The sequence below is a fragment of the Zosterops lateralis genome (assembly GCF_965231275.1).
Source record: "Zosterops lateralis genome assembly, chromosome: 22".
NCBI lineage: Eukaryota > Metazoa > Chordata > Aves > Passeriformes > Zosteropidae > Zosterops > Zosterops lateralis.
Genome location: NC_139782.1, coordinates 3,345,020 through 3,365,914, shown reverse-complemented (window position 1 = coordinate 3,365,914; position 20,895 = coordinate 3,345,020). Strand labels below are relative to the sequence as shown.

General features: G+C 40.1%; 1 protein-coding gene across 3 annotated transcripts; it reads right to left on the bottom strand.

The window, feature by feature from the left end:
* Positions 1-6,027: 6,027 nt before the first annotated feature.
* Positions 6,028-20,186, bottom strand: PDPN (podoplanin). 3 transcript variants are annotated; one of them, XM_083876930.1, is made up of 6 exons: positions 19,838-20,186; positions 9,038-9,123; positions 8,486-8,579; positions 8,219-8,254; positions 7,770-7,871; positions 6,028-7,200 (listed from the first exon to the last, which is right to left on the bottom strand). In XM_083876930.1, the coding sequence occupies exons 1-6, from the start codon at positions 19,905-19,907 to the stop codon at positions 7,184-7,186; spliced, it is 405 nt and encodes a 134-aa protein (XP_083733056.1). In that variant the 5' UTR covers positions 19,908-20,186; the 3' UTR covers positions 6,028-7,183. The 3 variants fall into 3 exon arrangements, with proteins under 3 accessions (XP_083733056.1, XP_083733055.1, XP_083733057.1); XM_083876929.1 differs by having other exon boundaries at positions 6,029-7,200; positions 7,760-7,871; XM_083876931.1 differs by having other exon boundaries at positions 6,029-7,200; positions 7,766-7,871.
* Between the last annotated feature and the right edge of the window lie 709 nt (positions 20,187-20,895).

The following is a 20,895-nucleotide window of genomic DNA, read 5'->3' as shown; positions in this document are numbered from 1 at the left end:
TTCCTCACCTGCTGATCCACAAGTGCTGCTTTTCCTACAGCTATGGAGGGGTCCCCTTGCAGAACCACTTTATGGAATTGATCATAGGTCATACTTAGTTAGCCTTAGATATTTGGGCTCCATATCCTGCTCCAGGGGGATTTCTCACAACTCCCATTGGACTGACTTTAGCAAAAGGGTAACCAGGATATCTGATGGGACAGGAGAGAGGTGTTAGATTTGTTATTTGGATTCATTCCCTCTTGATCACAGGTTGTGATCCCAGGACTTCTACCCTGTTTTACACAGAGATGACTCCTGTCCAAGACTGATCATTGCCCTCTGCAGGATGTGACAGCTGCTGAGATCTTCAGTCCAGCAGATAAATTCTGTAGGACTTGATAGAATGGGTTGGATCGGACCTTTAGGATTATCCAGTTCTACCCCCACTGCCATGGGCAGGGACACCTTCCACCATCCCAGGTTGCTCCAGGCCCTGTCCAACCTGGCCCTGGACACTTCCAGGGATGGGGCAGTTGTTCTAAGATGGATTTAGTAGCCATTTCCTGCATACTACTCACACTAACTGGTTAAAATTCTTCAGTATAAATTACACCAAGAGTGTCACAGAGCTAAAGTTCACTGAAATATACATTTATCAATGACATTGGACAATCCTCATTGCAAACTAGAGCAGATATTTTAGTCTCTATAAACTGATTTTAACACTACAGGAATGGGTCCAGAAAACTGATGACCGTTAGTTTCTTAGCTGAATTAATCACTTAAACTTACTTAATCAAGAAATATTTATATTGAGAGAATACATTGCAATACCCCATGGAAGGAAGAACATGTAAGAATCATTTTCAATTCTTAGTTGTGCTGCACACTACTTCTGTGGTGACAACCTGGCTCAGAGGATGAAAATAGTACAGGGAATGGAGAAATCGTCTCTTTGTCTGCACTCCTGCTGCTTCCAACTTCCAGCAGCTGGATCAACTGAGGTGCTGTATAGATGCTGGTAGGCAAACCATGAGTAACCAATATGTAGCTTTTGTTTTGTTGGAAGCATTTTAAAAATAAAACTAGGCTTGATGAGTAGGAGGCAATGCATAAGAGTCTGAAGCTTTTCTGTTATGAACACACTCATCTTTCCTGTAAAAATGCCATCAGTAATTCCCACCACTAGCTGGGGCTCAGGTACAGCTTACTGAATGTGCAGTTATCATGCATCTACATCAGCCTGCAGGGAGGAGTCTTTAATTTTAATATTCAGCTTGTGCATTTCTTTACCCATATTTCTTTCTTGTTTTGTGTCAGGTGTATGAAATCTGAAGTCACTCTTGTGGGTCTTACTCACTTTTCTGCATGCAATGCAAACATGGTTTACCTTCTCAATAATTCTATTGCCACTTTCCCCTCAATCAAGCGTGCTTATTATGTTAATATTTTAAGTATTAATCAAGATAAAATGAACTAGAAAAATTCATCAGGAAAATTGTTTTCAAGGAGAAGCTTCATAGTTATGATAAAACGTTTCTTAGCTTCAGCCCTTCCAGGTTTAAATGAACAGGTGGCAGGCTTTGCTTCCCTGTGAGAGGGGATTAATAGTAATGTATGATCTCATTAATATTTTGTCTATTACAAAGACTCAGTTCTTAGTTGCAGGAGTAGTTTCCTCAGGCTAAGTCCAGGTCTGGATCACAAAGGGAACTCTGAACAGCAACTTACATAAATAAATTCTTCCACTACTTTATAAAGGGCAGCCTTTGCTCGACTGTAAAAGTGAGTTGGGCTTTTTGTGTAAACTTGCATTTAAGGGTTGGCTTTTAGGTCAAAATCTCTTGTACCACCTATATGTAAAGCTCTGTCTAAATGGTGAGCAGTGGATTTTTCTCAGTTCTCTTTGTCTAAACAGTTTCTTAGGGATGTAGGCAGGAAAACAGCTCTGGCTGTCCTTTATTTCTCAGTACATTGCCTCAGTGCCTGACATACAGGAGAGGACATTCCTTCAAGAAGGAAGCTGGAATGTACTACACTGTGCTCAGTTATTGCTGCTTATTCAACTCCTGTGGGGTTTATTCCTGTGGTGGATAGGAAATGAGGAAGAGCTGACATTCCCATCTCTTTTCCCTTGAGCACACCTGCTGAACCTGCTAATTCCTTCCCTGTTTCCTGCATAGGATGAATCAAATGTCATGAGGCAAAATAACCACAGGACTCAAAGGAATGTGTTATTTGAGGATAACATGGTTCATAAAGGCAGGAAATGGAGTTGCTTCCCAGCTCAAATGAGACATACAGTACTAATTTCCTAAGACAAACATCAGTACATTTCAAATTGCCTTGTTAGAAAATGTTTGGTCATTCTGGAGGGAAGAAGGGAGTATTTAAATAAGGATTAGGTTGATCCACTTCTTGTCAATGACCTAACTCAGTTGCTGGTCAGTATTGCCTTCAAGTTATTACCAGTAATTGTAAGAAAAATTAAAGGGCTTGTGTAGCACAATGAAATCCATGTCCTTAGAACATTGATAGCTTCCAGTTCTGCACGGGAGAAAGAAGCCCCAGGGTTCTCTGAAGAATAGGACAGATTTCCCTTCAATAGAACCATCTTCCCCTTCAAAACTCAGCTTTTTTACATGACTGTTAGTGGTCTTATTGCTGTGTTCCATCAGTATCACTCTTATTGCCTTTCCTATTGGAAGATAAGGCTGTAACATTTTTAAGATTTTTTTTTTTCCCTGATGCAAGTTTATCTGACTGCTGATGTGGGTTAATATCTGAAGTAGCCCCACAGGCTGGTAAGTCCATAGTTCAAGCTGGAAATGTGAACAAAAATTAAATTTTAATGAAGACAAAATGTTGCAGTTCTCTACTTTCCCTTCTCCTTCTATTTTCCTCTTTTTTGTGCATGTCACTCTTTAGTTTTGGTTCTCAATAATCACTCATCCTTGCCAACTGCCTTCTGGAGACAGCTTTGGAAATGCATGGAATGTGCAGCTCTCCTTTGCCTACTAAGACATTTAGCATTTACCAGAGTCTGAAAATCTGACTTTTCAAGCCTGGAAGAGCTGAACAAGCTCCGTGATTGAATGGGGATCTTTGTGTTGCAGCCCAACTGTTTGTTGCAGAGCAGGGGGAGCTGTGGGTTTGGTCTGATGCCTAAATCCACAAGGCCTGGACAAAGACACATGGCCAGTATGATGCTGGGTTTATTTATCTGTAAATACCTCCACGCTCACTGCAGCTGTGTGAAGTGTACAAAGCATTAATTCAGCCTTCTCATTATGGCACCTGGTGTCAAGTTACAGATCCCCTGTTACCTTCTGCATCCATCAGGAGCTGTCAAACAAAAAGAAATGCTGGGAATTTCAGTATGATTAATGCTTTATCTTAAAAAAGCTATCTGCAGAGGGATGGGTATGGCCAATCTGATATTTCAGCTGGTGATGTAGGTGGGTACAAATAGGTGTAGTAATGTCTTCAGGCACAGTGCAGGCCAGATAAGACTTAAGCATTAGAATGGTTCAGCAGCATCAAAGCTGCAGAACTTCAGCTGGTGCCAGAGAAATTAATTTTAGACTGTTGCTCATCAAAAGCATTCCCAGCACACTTCTGATCTGAGTGGTCTTGGAGATTCAGTAAGGTGCTTTTTTTGCTCTGTATCATTTGTTCCTATCTTATAGTAAAGAATATTAAGGATGGTGTTACTATAAAATGTAGTTGAACATCACTTCATTGGAACTAATATGAAGCTGTTACAGGACTAATGTTTTAATGTTTTAAAGTTTCCTGGGTTGGTGGCTTTTCTCTTACCTGTGTTATAACCTTTGGCAAGTCACTGCATCTGGCAGTACTTGCCATCCTCCTGTGAACAATGCATCAATGCCTTTTGAGTTTGAACTCTTTACAGAGGTTAATGTCCAGGCTGTCCTTAATCTTTAATAAAATAAGATGTGATTAAGATAATTACAATGGCATACTGCAGTGCTCCTAAAATGGCAATTGCTGCATGTTTTAATTAGTATTTAACTATAAATGAACACTTCTTAAATTTATAGGAGTAAGTCGATCTCCATAATTCTTCTGGTGCACACTGTTTTAGTGCTGGTTTCATTGAATTAATTCTTCTGACATTTTGTGTTCTTACAGGAAAAACATACCTTAAACAAACTCCTGTAAGAATTTCTGTATTGATGTCCAGAACTATTATAAATATTGATGTATCAAGTCACTGCTTTCATAGCTACCACTGCTGTGTATCTTCCCCACAGACACAAATGCAAGGGGACAACGCTGTTTATGATATTTTTTAGTGACATCTGGCATTCTCACAGGAAGCCTGGTGCCTGCTTGTCTGTTCGGGGGAGCCACATTCATGACTCAAAGCCAAGCTGCGAAAGGGAACATTATTGTTACTAACTCTAAAGGAATGAATATGATCAGGAGTGAGGACTTGAAGTTAAAAGCAAGTGTTGATTTATTGAGTGTTGTTCCCTATGAAAAAAAGTCAAGCTTGGCCAGCTGGTGCAAGTGTGGAGCTGTTGTTTCCTCGTGTGTTCTCATGCATAGGAAGCCTCCTGACCTTGGCCTTGGTTGAACAGGCGTGGATCACTCATTTCAGTTCACAGGAGGATATGCCCCAGGACAATGTGCTGTTTGACTTCTCACAAAGCAGAAAACTCCCATCTTCCACAGAAATTCTACCAAAACCCCCCATAGCTTGTGTTCCACCCACCTTTGAAATCCTGAACTGGTTACAGGAAGCTGGAAAATGCAAGGCAATGACAGCTCAGTCACAGAACTGTAGATTCATGTGAAATACAAACTTCTGTGTGCCTCTTTAGTCTGCACTGCCAAAACGTTTGTCTCATGAAATTACAGATTAATTAAATTAAGGATTCAGTAACACGTAGATATGTAACAAATGTGCAAGATTTTAATGAATTTCCCATTTTTTCGTGAGGTTTGCTTGAAGCTGATCAGAATGTTCTGCACTTGAGATTTCTAGGCAGCAAGGTGTATGAATCATCAGAATATTGAATCTAGCAGTGCAGAAGCAGTTGCTGGATTTTCAAAATAAGAGACATGTTCTGGTTCTTCGGAGTCCTTGTGTTCTTTAGCCATAACTGAGTATCCTGGACTCCAGTCAGAAGGAAATTGTCTTCATGTTTCTGTTGGTCAGATTTAGTACAGCACAATATTTAGTAGTGAGTGTCCAGTGCTGGAAGCCCCCTAAATGTTTCATTTGGTCAAGGTTCATTTTTTAATCTAAAATTAAAAAAACCTTTACCTTAAACAAGGGCGTGGGCTATGAAGGCACAAGTAAAACCAGAAAAATTAAGTAGTTGTGATACAAAATTAAAATGGCTTCTGGAGTAGGAACAAAGCACAGTTGTCCTTGAGAGAACAGTGACTATTCAATTGTTCTGTCCATGATCCAGGGAAACTCAGAACTGCCCAGAAACCTTCTCTGCTATATATTTTTCAAACGGGGGGGCTTGTTACTATTGGTGGCATAAGAAAAGTTTCCTCATTTTGGTATTTGCAAATTAGCAGTGACTGAGCTGATGCAGAAGAAACTGGTGACATCTGTGCTCTTCCCTCCAATGGGTGAATAATTCATAATTCCATATGCCATGCATTTGAGCAGCCATCAGAGCACCTTATGGGGTATTTCCCAGTACAGATAAGAAATTGTTAAATTGAGGCTGACAGAATTAGTATTCTTTTGCTGAAAGAAGAAAAAAACTGTAATTTTCCTGCTTTCATATGAATTTACACAGAGATAAAGATTAGTCCTTGGCCACAGACTGAGGGTCTCATCACATCAGCTCCAGAACCAACTAAAGACTTCTGAATTAGTTTTTTGTCATATTAATTTTCTCTCATATGTTTAGTTTTCAATTATAGTTTCATTTATTGGTGTCAAATGAGTTGGTTGTAGACATTGCATTGATAAGACAAGTAGCAAAATAAATCGGGAAAACAGAAGGAAGTTTAAGACATTTTACTTTTTTTAAAAGAAAACCAAGAAGAATTATTGTAAAATAATACCGTTTATATTATGATTTTTATTTCCAAAGCTTGTATTGATATGATAGTTCAAGGCACATGAAAGAAACAGAAAAGCAAACACAGATAAGCTGACAAATTTAGCAATGGATGACGATATTGATTATCATGATTTTTACACCAAACACTGAAATGCCATAAAATTTAGGAGACCTAATGCACTGCAGCCCCTTGATGTGCAAAGCCTTTGCTCTGAGCTCTGTGCATCCAGGTTGTGCTGCTCTAAATACGCCCCAGAAAAGCTGCAGACTCCAAAGCTGCATCACCCCTCAGTGGCACACTCTGACCTGGCATTGCACACGTTGTCAAACAAACCAACTGTACAGTTAGAAAATGGGACAGGCATAAAGCAAAACCAAAAGCTTCTACATGTCAGCTCTAAAGTGACCCATCAAAACTGGGTATTTGCCAAGCACCCCTTAATTCAGGATGTGTATTTCCATTCCCGCCTGTCTCTGCAGCAAGAGAAGGCAGGAAATTCCTGATGCCACAGTCAGCCGAGCAAGCTTTCAGTCGGTAGATCAGTTCCAGCCAGACCTACCATATTTTGCCACAAAATAATGTAAGTATCAAGAGCAGAAAATCTGTATCAGTAGTGGAAGGATTTTAGCTTCCAATATCCAGTATTTTCCTGCTTTGTAAATAACCAGTTCTCACTGAACCAGTTGCTCCTTTTTGATACATCATGTGGTAGATAAACATACCAGGAGCACTTAACCAGCCAAACCCACTTTTTTTGTTTGTTTGTTTGTTTGTTTTAGAAGAATACATATAATGTAATGTGAAATAATCTTTGGTAGCATTTAAAACCCAAGCATATAATACCTGCAAATCATATTTTAGATGTACATCTCTGCTGCAGGGTTGTTTTTTTTTACTGCAAAAATTATTTTCTTCTAGTAAAATTCTGGTTAGTAAAAAAATCCTATGAAATGTTCCATGCTCTGTGCAAGGGGAAGGGTGAGGGTGGTCCTTAGAGTTGTGTGGTATCCCCATAGATCTGAAATTCTTTGACTATATTTTCCATGGATCATCTTCTCACACAAATAGAGAAATAGTCTTTAGTTTGTTTAAAATGAGAAGCACTTGTATTTCCCAGCATGGAATGGCATGGTTGTTTGTTTCAACTGTGTTTAGGGCCTGGAAAACAAAGCATAGACATTTTATTGCTCATCATTACCCAAATGTAAGTTCCATGATTTTTTTTTCCTCCTTCTCTTTGTCTTTCCTATCACCGCTTTATTTCTCTTCCTAGTTCCTATTTTGCTTCCTCCTCGTGCACAGTATCTGTTCACTTTTCTGGGGTTCTCTTACCCCTTCAGAGTTTGTAAAACTTTAGATTTGCATGTCACCAAAAAATAAGGTAGGGATCATTCCCCAACATTCACATGTCATCCACTACTCCTGGAACTTAGTCCTGTAGTACTTCCTAGTGAATTACTCAGTTCACCAGGGTGAACCAAGCACCTGATGTTATAACAGCATGTACACACTATCTGGGAAATTGTCCTGAAGCACATGAGGACATGCAGAGCCCACACCACACTGGCAGCTCTTGCTGAGTCTCTCTAAGGCACTGGATAACAGGAAATAAGTTCTTTTGTCAAAATAGAAACCTTGGAAATTTCCCAAGCAGTTCCTGTGACCCTGCTCAGAGGAAAATGCTTGAAGAAAAAAGCCTGATGAGCAATTTACTTACGAGTACCTGCCTGACATCTTCCTTACAACTGCAATTATGATTCCTGCAAGGATTGCAACTGCAACAATGATTCCAACAATTATTCCAACCAGTGCAATAGTTCCCAGACCACCTGAAAGAAGAAATTGGGAAGGTTACTATGCATTTCATGGAGACCATTGAAAAGACCAGATAGACCTGGTGCTGTTCTGCTGCATCCCAGTCCTTGGGGAATTTCTTATTATTTTGTGAATTCTGAAGTAGGTTTGGATGTTCAGCAGCCTTTGAGCTGAAGGGCTCCATGCGCATGTGGATATGGAGACAGGGATCAGGGGAACCAGGGAAGGCAGCCAAGGGAGCAGGCTGTGCCTCCCCTGAAATTTTACTGAATGGCACGGGCACAGGAAGGGCTGCTGGAAAGGGAATTGCCTGGCAATATTGTCCCCCCTTGTCTTTATAAGCAAAACTTCACTTTAGTACCTTCATCAGTTTTCTCTGTTTCCCCGCTCCGTTCACCTGCAAAGCCAGAAAGACAATAATTACTCACTCTGCTCTGGACAGAGCATTGCCTTCCTAATTGAAAGGCTTTATCCAAGGAAAACTTTCATTGATTTTTGTCACAATGGTTTGAGGTTGTTCTTTTGATAGAAAGGGAGCAAATGAAGCTCGAGAGAGTATTTGTGATTTCCAGATATTGTTTAGCAGATGGCAGTAGAACTTAAAAATAGAAATGAAAGGGATTTTTACCATCAACTCTTTCTGTGTTAACCTCATAAGCAGTAGCATTCTCACTTTCTCCATCCACGACAACGGTACTTTCTGTGGTCTTCAGCTCTCCAAACTGCAAGAGATTTGTTACATTGTGGAGTCTTGTAGGCAATGACAAGCATTGAGGGGAAAAGAGGGAAAAGAAAACCTCAGTACATTCAGCCTACATGTATAAGTAGCATTTAAATTTCTTGGTCTGCCAGGTGTGGATGCTGTTTTAGCTGTCACCTCTCATGTTTGATGTGCACACAGTGACCAAAACAGACCAAGAGAAGCTGATTTGTCTTCCCAGCTAGAGGCTTTCTGCATCAGATCCCTTGGTGGGACTGCAAAAGGTGTAGGAGGCTGCAGAATTTTGCAGACCTGACTTCTTTAAGTGGGTTTTTGTAAAGCAGTTTTTGAGTTTGTAAAGAAGTATTTAAGTTTAGTTTCACTGAAACTGTGTGAGTGATACTGAATTGGAAGAGGTGGGAGGTGGCAGGGAATATGAAGTCAGCATAAAGGATCTTTTATTTAGCATTATATACTCACCATTGTTGGTAATTCTTCAAATTCGGTGTCATTTCTGTCTCTGAAATCAATCGTTGCACTTTCTTCTCCTTCTAGAACTGAGCTTGCTGAATAAAATTTTAGAAAATGAGTCAGGATTTTACTTGGTAGTCGCATGTTCTGGCTCCTCTGACACATAAACTTTGTTAAACGTGGCCCCTGTACAGTGTTCTGTCCCTTTGACCTTGCCCACAGGGAAATGATTTGGAATAAGCTTGAATTCTGTCATACTCTCGTCCAAAGCAGTAGGACAAAAAGCCAAAGTACCCATCACTTAACTCTGGTATGACCTTGAAACCTACTGGTTACTAACATTTTGTCCAAAAAAAGATTTCCTTTTTTTATTAAGAAAAGTTTCACCAAAGTAGATGTGATGATTCCAGATTTCAAGCTAAGCATTAGTTTATGGATTGGGATAGACTACTTCAAGCATCTTCCATTTTCTAAAATAGTAAAACTTCCTCCCATATTTCAGCTCAGCCCCAGCTGCAACCTTTATTTTTAGAGCTGCCATCAATGCTTGTGGGTGCAGCTACAGCTTGGAAATATTTCTACACAAATCAGTCCTGAGGCTTTCCTAAAACTGCAAACCTTAGTTGCCATAACTTCAATTTTTAGATAACAATGTAGGTGAGGGGTTTTTTGGTTGGTTTGGGATGTTTTGTTTTGTTTTGTTTTGGTTGGTTGGTTTTGGGTTTTTTTGGGTTTTTTTGGTTTTTAATTCTAGATGCCCAGTTCCTCTGTGCTCTTTGATAAAATGGATATTTAGATTTTGGCCCACACAAAGTGCTGTTAATTTACAAATTTACACAATTCCCCAGTAGGGAAATGAGCTGGAATGAGGCAGGACAGGACAGACACAGCTGTTTGGGGATAACTGGCAGTACCAAGAATGTGCTGAAAACCCAAGTATCATTTAATTCAATTTCGTGCTGATTCATAAACCTGTTTCAGGCAGAGTGTGATGTTAATGTGCTGTGAGAGCTCCTGGGAGTTTGTAATTCCTGGTGATTACAAAGGCAGGTGAGGCTGCTTGTCCTGCTCTGCCTGGGGCACAAAGGTCCTGCTAATTCCAGATCCCAGTGCTGAAACTTAAGCAAAGAGTTCATAGCAGATGTCCTGAGCAAGTACTTGAGGTAAAAAAAGCACCAAAAATTTCTTTCCTGGATTCAAATTTTGCATCTACCATTTATCAAAGCAACCAGATCAGAAGAAGGGCAGATCTTCACAGCAGTTCTTTTAAAAAATGAAAATTCCTGTACCGTTTGAGTATCTTAGGTATGATAAATATCCTCAACATCTTTGTCTTATTAAATTGTAACACTGTTTCTACTAATTAAACTTTTTATTTAGTGACCTAAAAACATTCTCATCTCCTCTGCATATGGAGTTAGACAATTTCTGAATTGTTAGATTGGTTCCAAGTACTTTTTATGGAAAACATTACTACTCCTAAATGCACCCTACTCATTTTCTATATGATCTAGAGGCAAGTAAACAGCTGTTGTTCTGTGACTGGAATTAGAAAGGATGGGCATTTTGCCTGATAACAGTCAAAAATGAAAAAAAAAAAGGCAGAATCTCTTTGGATCAGCTGTGCAGGTACCACTCAGAAAGTATTTTTTCTTGAATTGTGAGTTCCATTTAAATTTTGTACATTTTTACCTGCCCTTTTTAATAGAAAAATGTTATTTCAAATAAAAAAAGCGCCAATATTTAATTTTAAAATTGGTAAAAAATGTACTGGCAGCTTTAAGGAAATTTTTCATGCAGAGGATGAATAATTTGCCATTGAGGGAAAAAAACCCTGGTTTTGTTTAAAACTCTCATTTGAATTCTACTGGAAACTTGCAAATATTTTTCCTTTGCTCCCAAAATTCTTTCTGAAAAAAATTAGAAAATTTTTATCCATTTCCACCAATGTAAGACTGAGAGCTTTGTCCCTTTGCCAAGAGACCAAACACTGAACTAAACTTAGATTTCTAATTCCATTTGTACTGAAGTAAATAGAATTTTATATTTCTGTATCCTTATAAGCCTGAATACAGATGCAGTTTCTATTTAGGAGCTAAAAGGGTGTGCAGGTATTACTTTAGGCAGGAGTAGATGAAAAAACTATATCCATGAGGCCAAATATAGTGGCTAATTAAGCCAGTCAGTCTCCCAGAAATTACTTTATAATCCATGGAAAGACTAGAACAGGGTAAATCAAAGTTCCAAATTAGATGGTAAAAATAATGGTTTGGTAATTTCTGATTGAAATAGCCCAGGTATTGTTGAAGTAACATAAAGGGGGCTGAGGTTTTGTTGTGTATTTAGACACTCTAAATATCAGTGTGATTTAAGATATAGCACAGTTTTATAATCCTTATTTTTCCTTATAAAAGAATATCTTTAAAATACAATATTGTGATGTACAATCATGGCTATGGAAATGATATATGTGAACAAAGAAATATCAACAAAACTCATCATCACAAATGTGTATGGACCAGTTCACCTTGTCATCCCAGTCAGAACTGCAGAAACATCCTTTACTCACTAGTTGAAAATAAGCACAGATGGAGAAAACCAAATACTAGAGGAAAAATCCCCCAGTAGAAGGTGAAATAAATTTTGTATGTTAACAACAAGCAGCTTATTGGGAGAAGCTGCTTATGCTCCTGACATGGCAGTAGCTTTCAGCCCTGAAAATTGGCTGATAGTGAAAGCAGGAAAGGAAAGCAAAGGTGTAGAAAATTAGTGAATGTCACAAAGAAACATAAAATATTTTTTATTTGTGTGATACTTGTTGCAGCGGCTTGGCCATGAGGGGCAGGTAGAAAAACTGTTCCAGTGCCTTTGCCCTCTCAGTGCTGTGACTGACAGAAGGAGGTGGCCCAGATTAATCTTGACTAATTTTAGGCTCTTAATAGAGGCATCTAAATAAAGTGTCTACTTGCCATTATCTTCTTTTGTAGTCTGTAGGGAAAAATAAATACCTCTAGAAGATAATTCAGCTCACCTGAGATTTGGGTCATCCTTGGTAGTGCTGCCTTTCCTTAACTGCAAAGGGAAACTGGACTGTGGCTTCCCTATGAGCTGCCCAAAGCTCAGACTGAGCTGGTTTCTGTCAGTCTGAAGGTCTTGCCCCAGCCCTGCTCAGGCTGAGGTTCTGTGTTTGGTGCAGAATTGTGCCTGGACTCTATTTCCAGGTTCATTTCAGACTGACAGTGCTGCTGGCTGGGTGGTGGTTGGACACTACCAAACTACTACCCAGAGAAAGACTGGGAGAGAATTTATTATCTGCATTTGTAGGAAGGAACACTGGATACTGGACAGCTCTTTGTCAGAGAACATCATCAAGCAGTTAAATATTGGAATGAAATTAGGGGACACTACTGGACTTTCAGGTTCTCTCACTGTACCCAGGACAAGGCTCTGCCCCACTGACATCAAGGGGAATGTAAATGGGATTTAAGGGTTGTGTGCTGGTGTCATTTCTTGGTTTCATCTGATGTAGGTCAAATATAGCAAGAGTCAGGGTTAAGTGGTGCTTCTGCATGTGTTCTTAATATTATCTTCGAGGAGGGTGTAAATAAAAACATTACCTCACAGTGCTGGGGCTGTCTCCAAGGAACCTCCTCTGTTTGCAGCTATACGTTGCTGCAGATGTGAATTAATCATTGCATCCCTTCCTGCCAAAGTTCCAGCTGGGAGCCTCTCAGTTCAAAGTCCCAGCTGCTCTCAGGCTGCAGCTCCTCACACCAGGACAAAATTTGATGTCGTTAAAAGTTTAATATTGCTATGAAAACCTCCCATGCTTAAGCATGCCATGATTCACTTAGGGGAAGCTGAGCTCACTACTCCTGTGCACAGTGACAGTTCACTGGAGAGACCTTAGGGCTGCTTTCAAAGCACAGTGGTTGTGTTGGAAAGGAGAGGGAGTTGTAAAACTGTTGTTCATTAGCATTTCTTTCAGGTATCTCCAAAACCAACAAAGATACTTCTGAGGATGAAAAATGTTGTAGGATCTTGTTTCTTTCCTTGCATAAACTTGAATAAACCCAAACACTAGTGGGTAGAGGCAGTTGTAAGTATATATTTTAGCTTAGTCCTTGAAATAGGAAGCCCTCAAAATAGAATGTTTCCATTCCTGAGAAGAGACCAGGAGATAAAAATGGCAAATGTTAAATTATTCCCTCTAGCAAGAACTACAATAATCCTTTCCTCATTGCCCTCTGCTTCTACATGAAAAAAAAAAAAAAATTAAAAAATAAAATGAGCTTCAGTTATTTGTAACAGCTAAAAATATTAGCTAGCAGAGAGTTTAGCAGGATGGCTCACTTGGGACATATCACTTTTTTATTCTGGAGATGTAACTGAGCAAACATCTGGAGCTGACTGATGGTTTTCAGTGTCTGCTTCCGGAATTGTTACAGCCCAAGTGGTGTTGTTTGAAGGGCTGTGTATGGATGTGTGTGTTGGCCATCCTGTTTTGACTGCATTTTATTCAGCATTTATGTCCTGATACAGGAATTGCCTTTCTGTGGAAGTATTCTTCATTTAGAGACATTAATTTAATTGTGAGCAAACTGAGTCTTAGTCAATATCTCATTATTGGAATTGGTTCTGTTGTAGTTCAGTAAAAACTTCTGTTCATGATGGTGGAGGTTTAACAAAAATGAATGATTTGCAAAGGATCTGCCTTTTAAATACAGCAGCTCTGTAATTTTCAAATTTTGTCTGTGATTTGGCTTCATCCTCAGTTTAAGCATATTCCAGAGTCATGTCCAAAACCTACCACATTAGCTTTATTTTGTGTCAGAATAGTTTTCCATTCTTTTTATGCTTTAGGATATTTTTTTCAAGTATACAGGTGTCTCTTTTGTTGTGAAATTGTTCAACATTGCCAAACCCAAGCCACAAGATCTTTTGTACTTTGAAAACACAAGGGTGTGAAGAGTATAATACAGTGGATTCTGGGGTTTGAATTTTGCAACTTGAATCTTTGGACATTTAAAATTTTCAGACTCCAGAAAAATAGAGAAGATTGTTAATGAGAACTGAAATTCTCATTTGTACCTGGGGCTCCTGCAAAATCCTATCTGCAGTATCCAGGGAGCTCTGTGTCCTTGGCCTGTTTGGGGCCACAACATTGGCATTTCCATTCTCAGTTAATTCTTTCTGGAAGCTGCAGTAATCTGTCATGCCATTAAAAATCCCCTGGCGTGTATTTGAGTGTCTAGACTGTTGTTCAGGAGAAAGTATGTACTGTCTAAATCCTGAAGTGCTTTCTGCAGTTCCCTTAGACAAAGACTGACAGCTTTGCTATATTTAACGAAGGAAGCTGCACGACAAAATACCAGAAACTTTGGAAAGGATCTGCCAGCTGGAAAATGGTCATGAAGCACAAGGAAGGATTTAGCTCAGCCTTATTTAGAGTATGACTGACTTTGGTCAGGTATTGCATGTAGCTCGTGATGACAATGCTTTGCTGAATTGTCAGAAACATTTCCTTTGGTCACCACACCCTGCCACAGATGGGTTTTATTGCTGGTGCTGGCTTAGCCAAAGGAACAGAGTTTAAATCGACAGTGCCAAGTGGCAGAGAACCACTGGGCTGCTTCCCAAGCGGATCACATCTCTTCTGAACGTTACAGTATTCCACTGACAGAAAAGCAAACCAAAATGCACTAAAACTGGGAAGATGCAGAGGAGCAACTGCTCTTCAAGTGCTTGGTGTGTGTGATGAGCCCCAGCCAGAGTGACAAAACAAAGCCAGGGGAGGAAAAGCTGGAAACTTCCAAGCTTTGTCTTCTGCATGGTAAAATCAGCCCCAGAGCTGTGGGCATCAGGAAGGAAATGACAAATTCCATTACAGGACATTCCTTTAAAATATTCCTTGCAGAACTAAGATGAGTTTTCCAAATTTATGTTTTAAAGAATGTTGCTATGTCAACCTCTGCTTTCTTGTCTACTAAGTGCACTGATCTCAGACTTGCTATCCCATGAATTTGGGATAAAATTACTTTCCTATTGAGGTTTGCTGCCCCGTGACCCTGTTTCCCTGTTTGCAGTTTTACTGACAATCTAATTGTTTCCTCTGAGCAGAGAGGGGATGGAACAACAAGGTTGGATTGTGACCAAGGTGTAGATGTCTTTTATATCTTGCTGTAAGGTGGCAGAATCACAGAATTTTCAGTCTTCTACTGCATGGCTGACTAGGCAGGAGAGTTGCAGCCAAGACAAACACAAATACAAAACTTGGAGTAAGGGATCACCAAACTGGGCAGATGTGCAGCACAGAGCAGACATCACCATACAGACACTGGGATATGTAAATGCAAACAAAAGGAATTAAGAAATGACCTCTACTACAGTAATAAACTAATCTTTCCCCTAAATGACTTCCTTCCCTGGACTCTGAGGTTACAGCTGTGTGCCCTTTCACAACTGCCTTGTTGATTGTAGATTACTTGGAGGTTACTAACCCCTTGTATCTGCAAGCAGAACACTTTGCAGGTCCCTCAACTCATTTTGTTTGAAATACTCATGCCAGACACTGAACTGGAAACTCTGAGGTGTTAATTCTGTTCACACAGTGATTTTTGGCTACCTACTTTATATTGCCAGGCAGCAGGCAAGTTCTCTTCAAATGCATTTAGTCTGACTTTTATACTCCACTAACAATAGACCAGCTAATGTTTGGATGGGTTTCATAGCCATAAAAACATTTTAACGTGGGTTTGGAGTTAAGTGTGTCCCTGTTACAGATTTAATGGAGTCTCAAGCTCTCCTAACGGAGTTGATGTTGCCTGAAAATGGTGATGGTGTAACAGCTAAATTGTGCCCTCACAAAGGATCATTCTGACGCAGTTTGTGCTGGATGTTGTAGTGTTTGTAATCAACAAATAAAAAGATGGAAAAAACATGAGGAAGTCATAAAGCAACATGAGAATGTGCTCAGCATCAGCTTCTATGTCCTCTGAGAGTTTTTGGCCAGGCTTCTGAGATGGAGAGTTGGAAATCAATAGTGCATTTGTCTCGTATTTTTCCTCATTTGTTTCTCTTTAGCATATCCCAGCATACCTATACTCCCAATCCCACATCTTTTCCTGAAACTGTGTAACAGACTGTGCACTGCAGAGCTCTGAGCTTTGCTGTGGGTTTAATCCCCATGGAGAGGATGGTCTGTGCACACACAAATCAGAGGGGCCCTTTGAGAGGATTGGGAGGCTGTGAGTGGTAGGATCTGGCAGCATTTGGGGTCCATCCTGTAGTCCCTGACCACATCCAGACAAAAAGCAAACAAACCAACAAATTAAATGTGCCACTGAGCCAGGCCGTGTGCCTGAGCTGGGCCAGCAGCAGCAGTGGGCATTTCTGTGGTCCTTGTGTGGCTCACCTCAAGTGACACATGGAGAAACACCACACGGTCCTGCTGGAGCCTCACAGCCTGAAATCCTCCCTGCACTGCCTCATTATCTACCTAAACGCTCTCCAGGTTCTTTGCTGCTTTGATTTTATTTTTCTTTTTTTGCAGATGATTTACAAGTCCTTGGTGTGAGGTGAATGCAGAGATTCAGTAGGAACTGGTGAATTGCAGGAGCTGAGAATCTGGCCTCTCTGATTCCAGTTTTAGTGTGCAGCCCAAGTTAATGAAAGGTCCACTTGTAAGCCCTTAAATATGACTCTTTGCTTTGTTTGTGAAGCTACAGATTCAAAAACTAACTGTTGGGATACAGATGTGCAAACCTCTCTGCTTGCCCAGCTGAGGAGAAATCAAATTTTATTTCTTCTCTGCTGGTCTCCCACAAAGACACTAAAAAATTCAGATACACTAATGTGCAGACCCACTAATTGAGATTCAGCAAGATGATTTTCTCCTTTCTGTGATAATTATCTTGGGACTGGATATGTAGAGTTAGACTCATATCGTGAAGAGGCATAGATGGGACATGAGTAAGAGTACTCATCATTCCTCATCATTCCTCATGCAGGATGAAAGGTTGTGCAGTGTTTATTTAATAAAAAACTGGGTTCCTTTTGAGTCAAATGTGACTGTTCCATTTGTTTGTACATTTTGTTTACAACCAGCAGTTACAGAGTTGGATTTTCAAAAGGCTTTAGAGTTGCCTGATTTTATTGTTTAGTTTTGCCACTGAACAAATGACAGGGTTTGGGTAAATCAGGACTCTTTTGAAACAATCTTTTCTTGTGATTTTGAAAAACAGAAAACATTTTACTCTTTCATAGCTGACTGTAAACTTCAATTTCCTTTCTTACGATATAAACATTTTTTATCTGAATTATCCTTTCCACATTCTTATTTTCAGTAACCAAACGTAACATGACCTAGTATAAACCTGCCTTGCATAAGGAAATATAATCTAACATTTGCCTCCAGGTGAGATCAGGCACATGGACACTTGATACAGCTCAAATGACATGTGGTATCTTGTTAAACAATCACGTTAATTTTTGTTCATGTTATGTGACAGCCAACAGAGCAACCTCCTTCCCTGCAATGGCCCAGCACATGGGAAAGGTCTGGAATCAGGAAATGCTTTGCCTCTGCAAAATACAGCTTTGGATGCTTGTTCAGGCCAACTTCCACCTCAGATCCTTTGCTTTGATTCTGTGTGTGAGGATTTGCCTGAGCTGAATGAGATCAGCAGGGCCAAAATGTATCTGCCAATGTGATAATGACAATGAAGATCATCATTAATAATAGTAATAATAATGATCCTTTTGTAAATTGGAAATATGCTTCCTGATGGAAACAAAGCTGTTTTTCTCTATTTGGTCTCAATCCATAACCCTGGAGTGTCCAAGGAGTAGCTGCAGGTTTATTTATGGCCTTTTCCAGGTTAAGAGGTATCAGAAGGAGACTTTTTTTCCTCTGAAACTTTCAGGCCACACTGTGTTCCCCAGAGGTTCCTGTGTCTGGATAAAGCCACTCCACCAAACCCTGTACAAGTCAAGGCTTTTCCCCGCTCCCTGTCAGCCAGCAGGGATTGCTGAGGGTGGCATCGTCATTTCGTGTCTGTTCTAACTTGTAATTGCTGATGGTTATCAGTAAACAGCAGTGATAGACACTAAATACTCCAGACTTATTTTATCTGGAGTCTATTTTCCTGGTGTGTCCTTTGGAAGTTGTCCTAAATGACTTACTCCATGTGGAGAAAAAGTCACAAACCCTAAACAGACACAGAAAGCCTTAAATACTGCAAATCACACTATTGATCCAGCTGGAGTTCAATGCAAACTGTACAGGTAATAAAGCAGAGGTAGGATTTTGGAACCAGGAAATATTATATTTTTTATCACTAGTAGGGTTTCAGCCTGATCATTGCTGGACTCCTCTCAGAGTTGAGAGGAAACATGCTTAAAAACTTCTCAAAAGCCTAAAGATGAAAATGCCACACCTTTTAACCTGCAATTCTGATATCTTGGATTGCTTAAGGTAATTCTGTAAAATAGTGGTGGTTTAGCTTCATTTCTAATGGCTTTAAACTTCGGTACATTTAATATAGATGCTTTTTTTGGTATATTTAATATAGATGCTTTTCAAGAACAAGGTGGCTGCGTGAGCCTAGAAAACGACTTTTGTGACTTGCCTAATATCTGTTGATCTGTGAAATTTTGAACCATATCTCCAAATTTCAGCCTCATATTCTGACACACAGAACCATTAGAAGTTTCAAGCCAACATCCACACACAGTGTATATCAAGTTAGCTCCATTCTTTCCAGCAGGATGATACTGATCATTATCAGGCCAACATCAGGTAAATTTTTTTCAATTTAGGTCCCCAAATCTAAACCTGATGAGAAGATCTATTGGAAGAGCAGGGGGCTGAGTTTAAATTTACTGTATTCAGAGCACTGGTACTTGAAACTGTTGTGCTGCTGCTTGGGACGTGCTCCATGGCCATGGCAGCTGTAAATCACGTTGCCTCGTGGCCAATTCATTCACCATGAGTCAAATACTTCTCAGAAAGACTCAGTTTCCAAGTGGCATTCCTGGAATCAAGTACTGGTCAAGGGTAATTCTGATTTACTGTTATCAAATCAGACTCCTTTAGCTGTGGAGAGGCTGAAACATCTGTTTTACCTACAAGTGTATATTGCATCTTTCTTATGAAATTCAAAATACGTAACTCTCCAAATTAATCTTTTTGGTACACAACACTTTTGGCAATAATTTCCTCTGGGTTAGTTTCCCTCATTGCAATGTATTGTACATATATATATATATATATAGTGTATATATATATAGCTTTTGGCTGAGTCAAACATAGTAAAGCCTTGAATAAGGCTCAGATTCTAAGAGTCTGCAGTGTCTCTAAGCAGAGAAGTTAAACTCCTGAATGAACAGATTTACAAGTTACTTTCACGGAGTTCTACCCCTAAATGTCAGTTAAACTAAACATTTAGTTCAACTAAAATGTCAGTTAAACTAATTCACTGCCTGCAGAGCCCATTGTGAGTGTTCCAGTGATTCTGGAGCCATTTCCAAGGGCTGTGGAGGGAATTCCTCCCCTGCCTGCCTGGACCCCTCTCCCTCCCTCTTACAGACACACAGAAAATTCTTTCCTAATCGAGTCAAACTCAGCCCATCGAAAACCTTTGCTGTGTTTCTTTGCAGATCACAGCTGTAGCAGATGCCCAGTTGCAGAATTTCAAGGCAAGTTTTAACAAAACTGATCAGAGTAACTACATAACCCACAAGAGAGCACAGAAACTGTTAAATTACAGGAAATGTCTGGAAATAATTGTAACCAAACTTTCTCCTTACCTTCTTGAGCAAGTGCTGCAAAAGGCACGCTCCCGAGGACCAAGATGAAGAATGGAACTTTTATAAACATGTTGGATCTGCTTAAAGAGTCGCTTTCCAATCCTGAAACCAGATGGATCCAAAATCAGATTTTTTTTCTTTTTAGAGGCAGTTGAGAATTGAGATGATAAAAGAAATCACTGCAAAAAAACACTCTGGTATTCCGAATATTCCTTGAGCTGCTGTAGCGTGAAGAGGGGAGGTGTTCTCAGATGATAACTGGACAGTAAATGAAAACTGAGTGCAGGCAGAGCTATTTTCTTTAGCCAAGGGATGGGAGCAGGCTGGAGTGGTCCTCAATTAGCAGCCAGGCCCGCCCTCCCTACGCTGTTTGGTCAGGACCTAAATTATGATCTCAGCCCAGGTTTAAAGTTACAGGACCTGTTGTGGCTTTCAGAAGACTTTTATTTAGCAAAGGGGCAAAAGGAATTTAGGCAAAGCGAAGTGCTCCCTCCCTTCTGCAAACTGTCTTTAAAAAATCCTTCAGAAACAACACTAAGGACACTTTTCTTGTTATTTGCAGAAGTGAACTGATGTTTTTTTCATTGCAAAGTGAGCCCCCATGTTTATCTAAGCAGCTGTGGTACTGGGTGTGCATTTAGGGGTACTGAAATAGTTTTTTGGGATGCGCTATTTAATTCTGCAGTAAATACTGTCTGAATTTTCCTGTGTGTCTGTGTCTCTCAGCTTGTGTCCTCAAGTGACATCCTGGCTGTGCCTGCCCATTCCCCTCTGCTCGGTGGCCTCAGGGAGGTGATACCACCCTGCAGAGGGAGGATTTTTCCTTTTTGTGTGTAAGGTTGGGAGTGCAGCTGCTACAACAGCCTGTGCAAGGCTCCTTGTTTTCTCCTGGTCTGTGTTTCTGGGCTTTGCAGGGCAGGGCTGGGAGGTGGGATCCCCCACCCTGTGTGAGAGAGACTTTGCTGACTGAGAATGGCTGTGGGACATCAGCTGGGGCTGAACAGGACTTGGGGAGCAATGACTCACGTCAATCCTTTTCTGAACCTTGCCTCACCTTG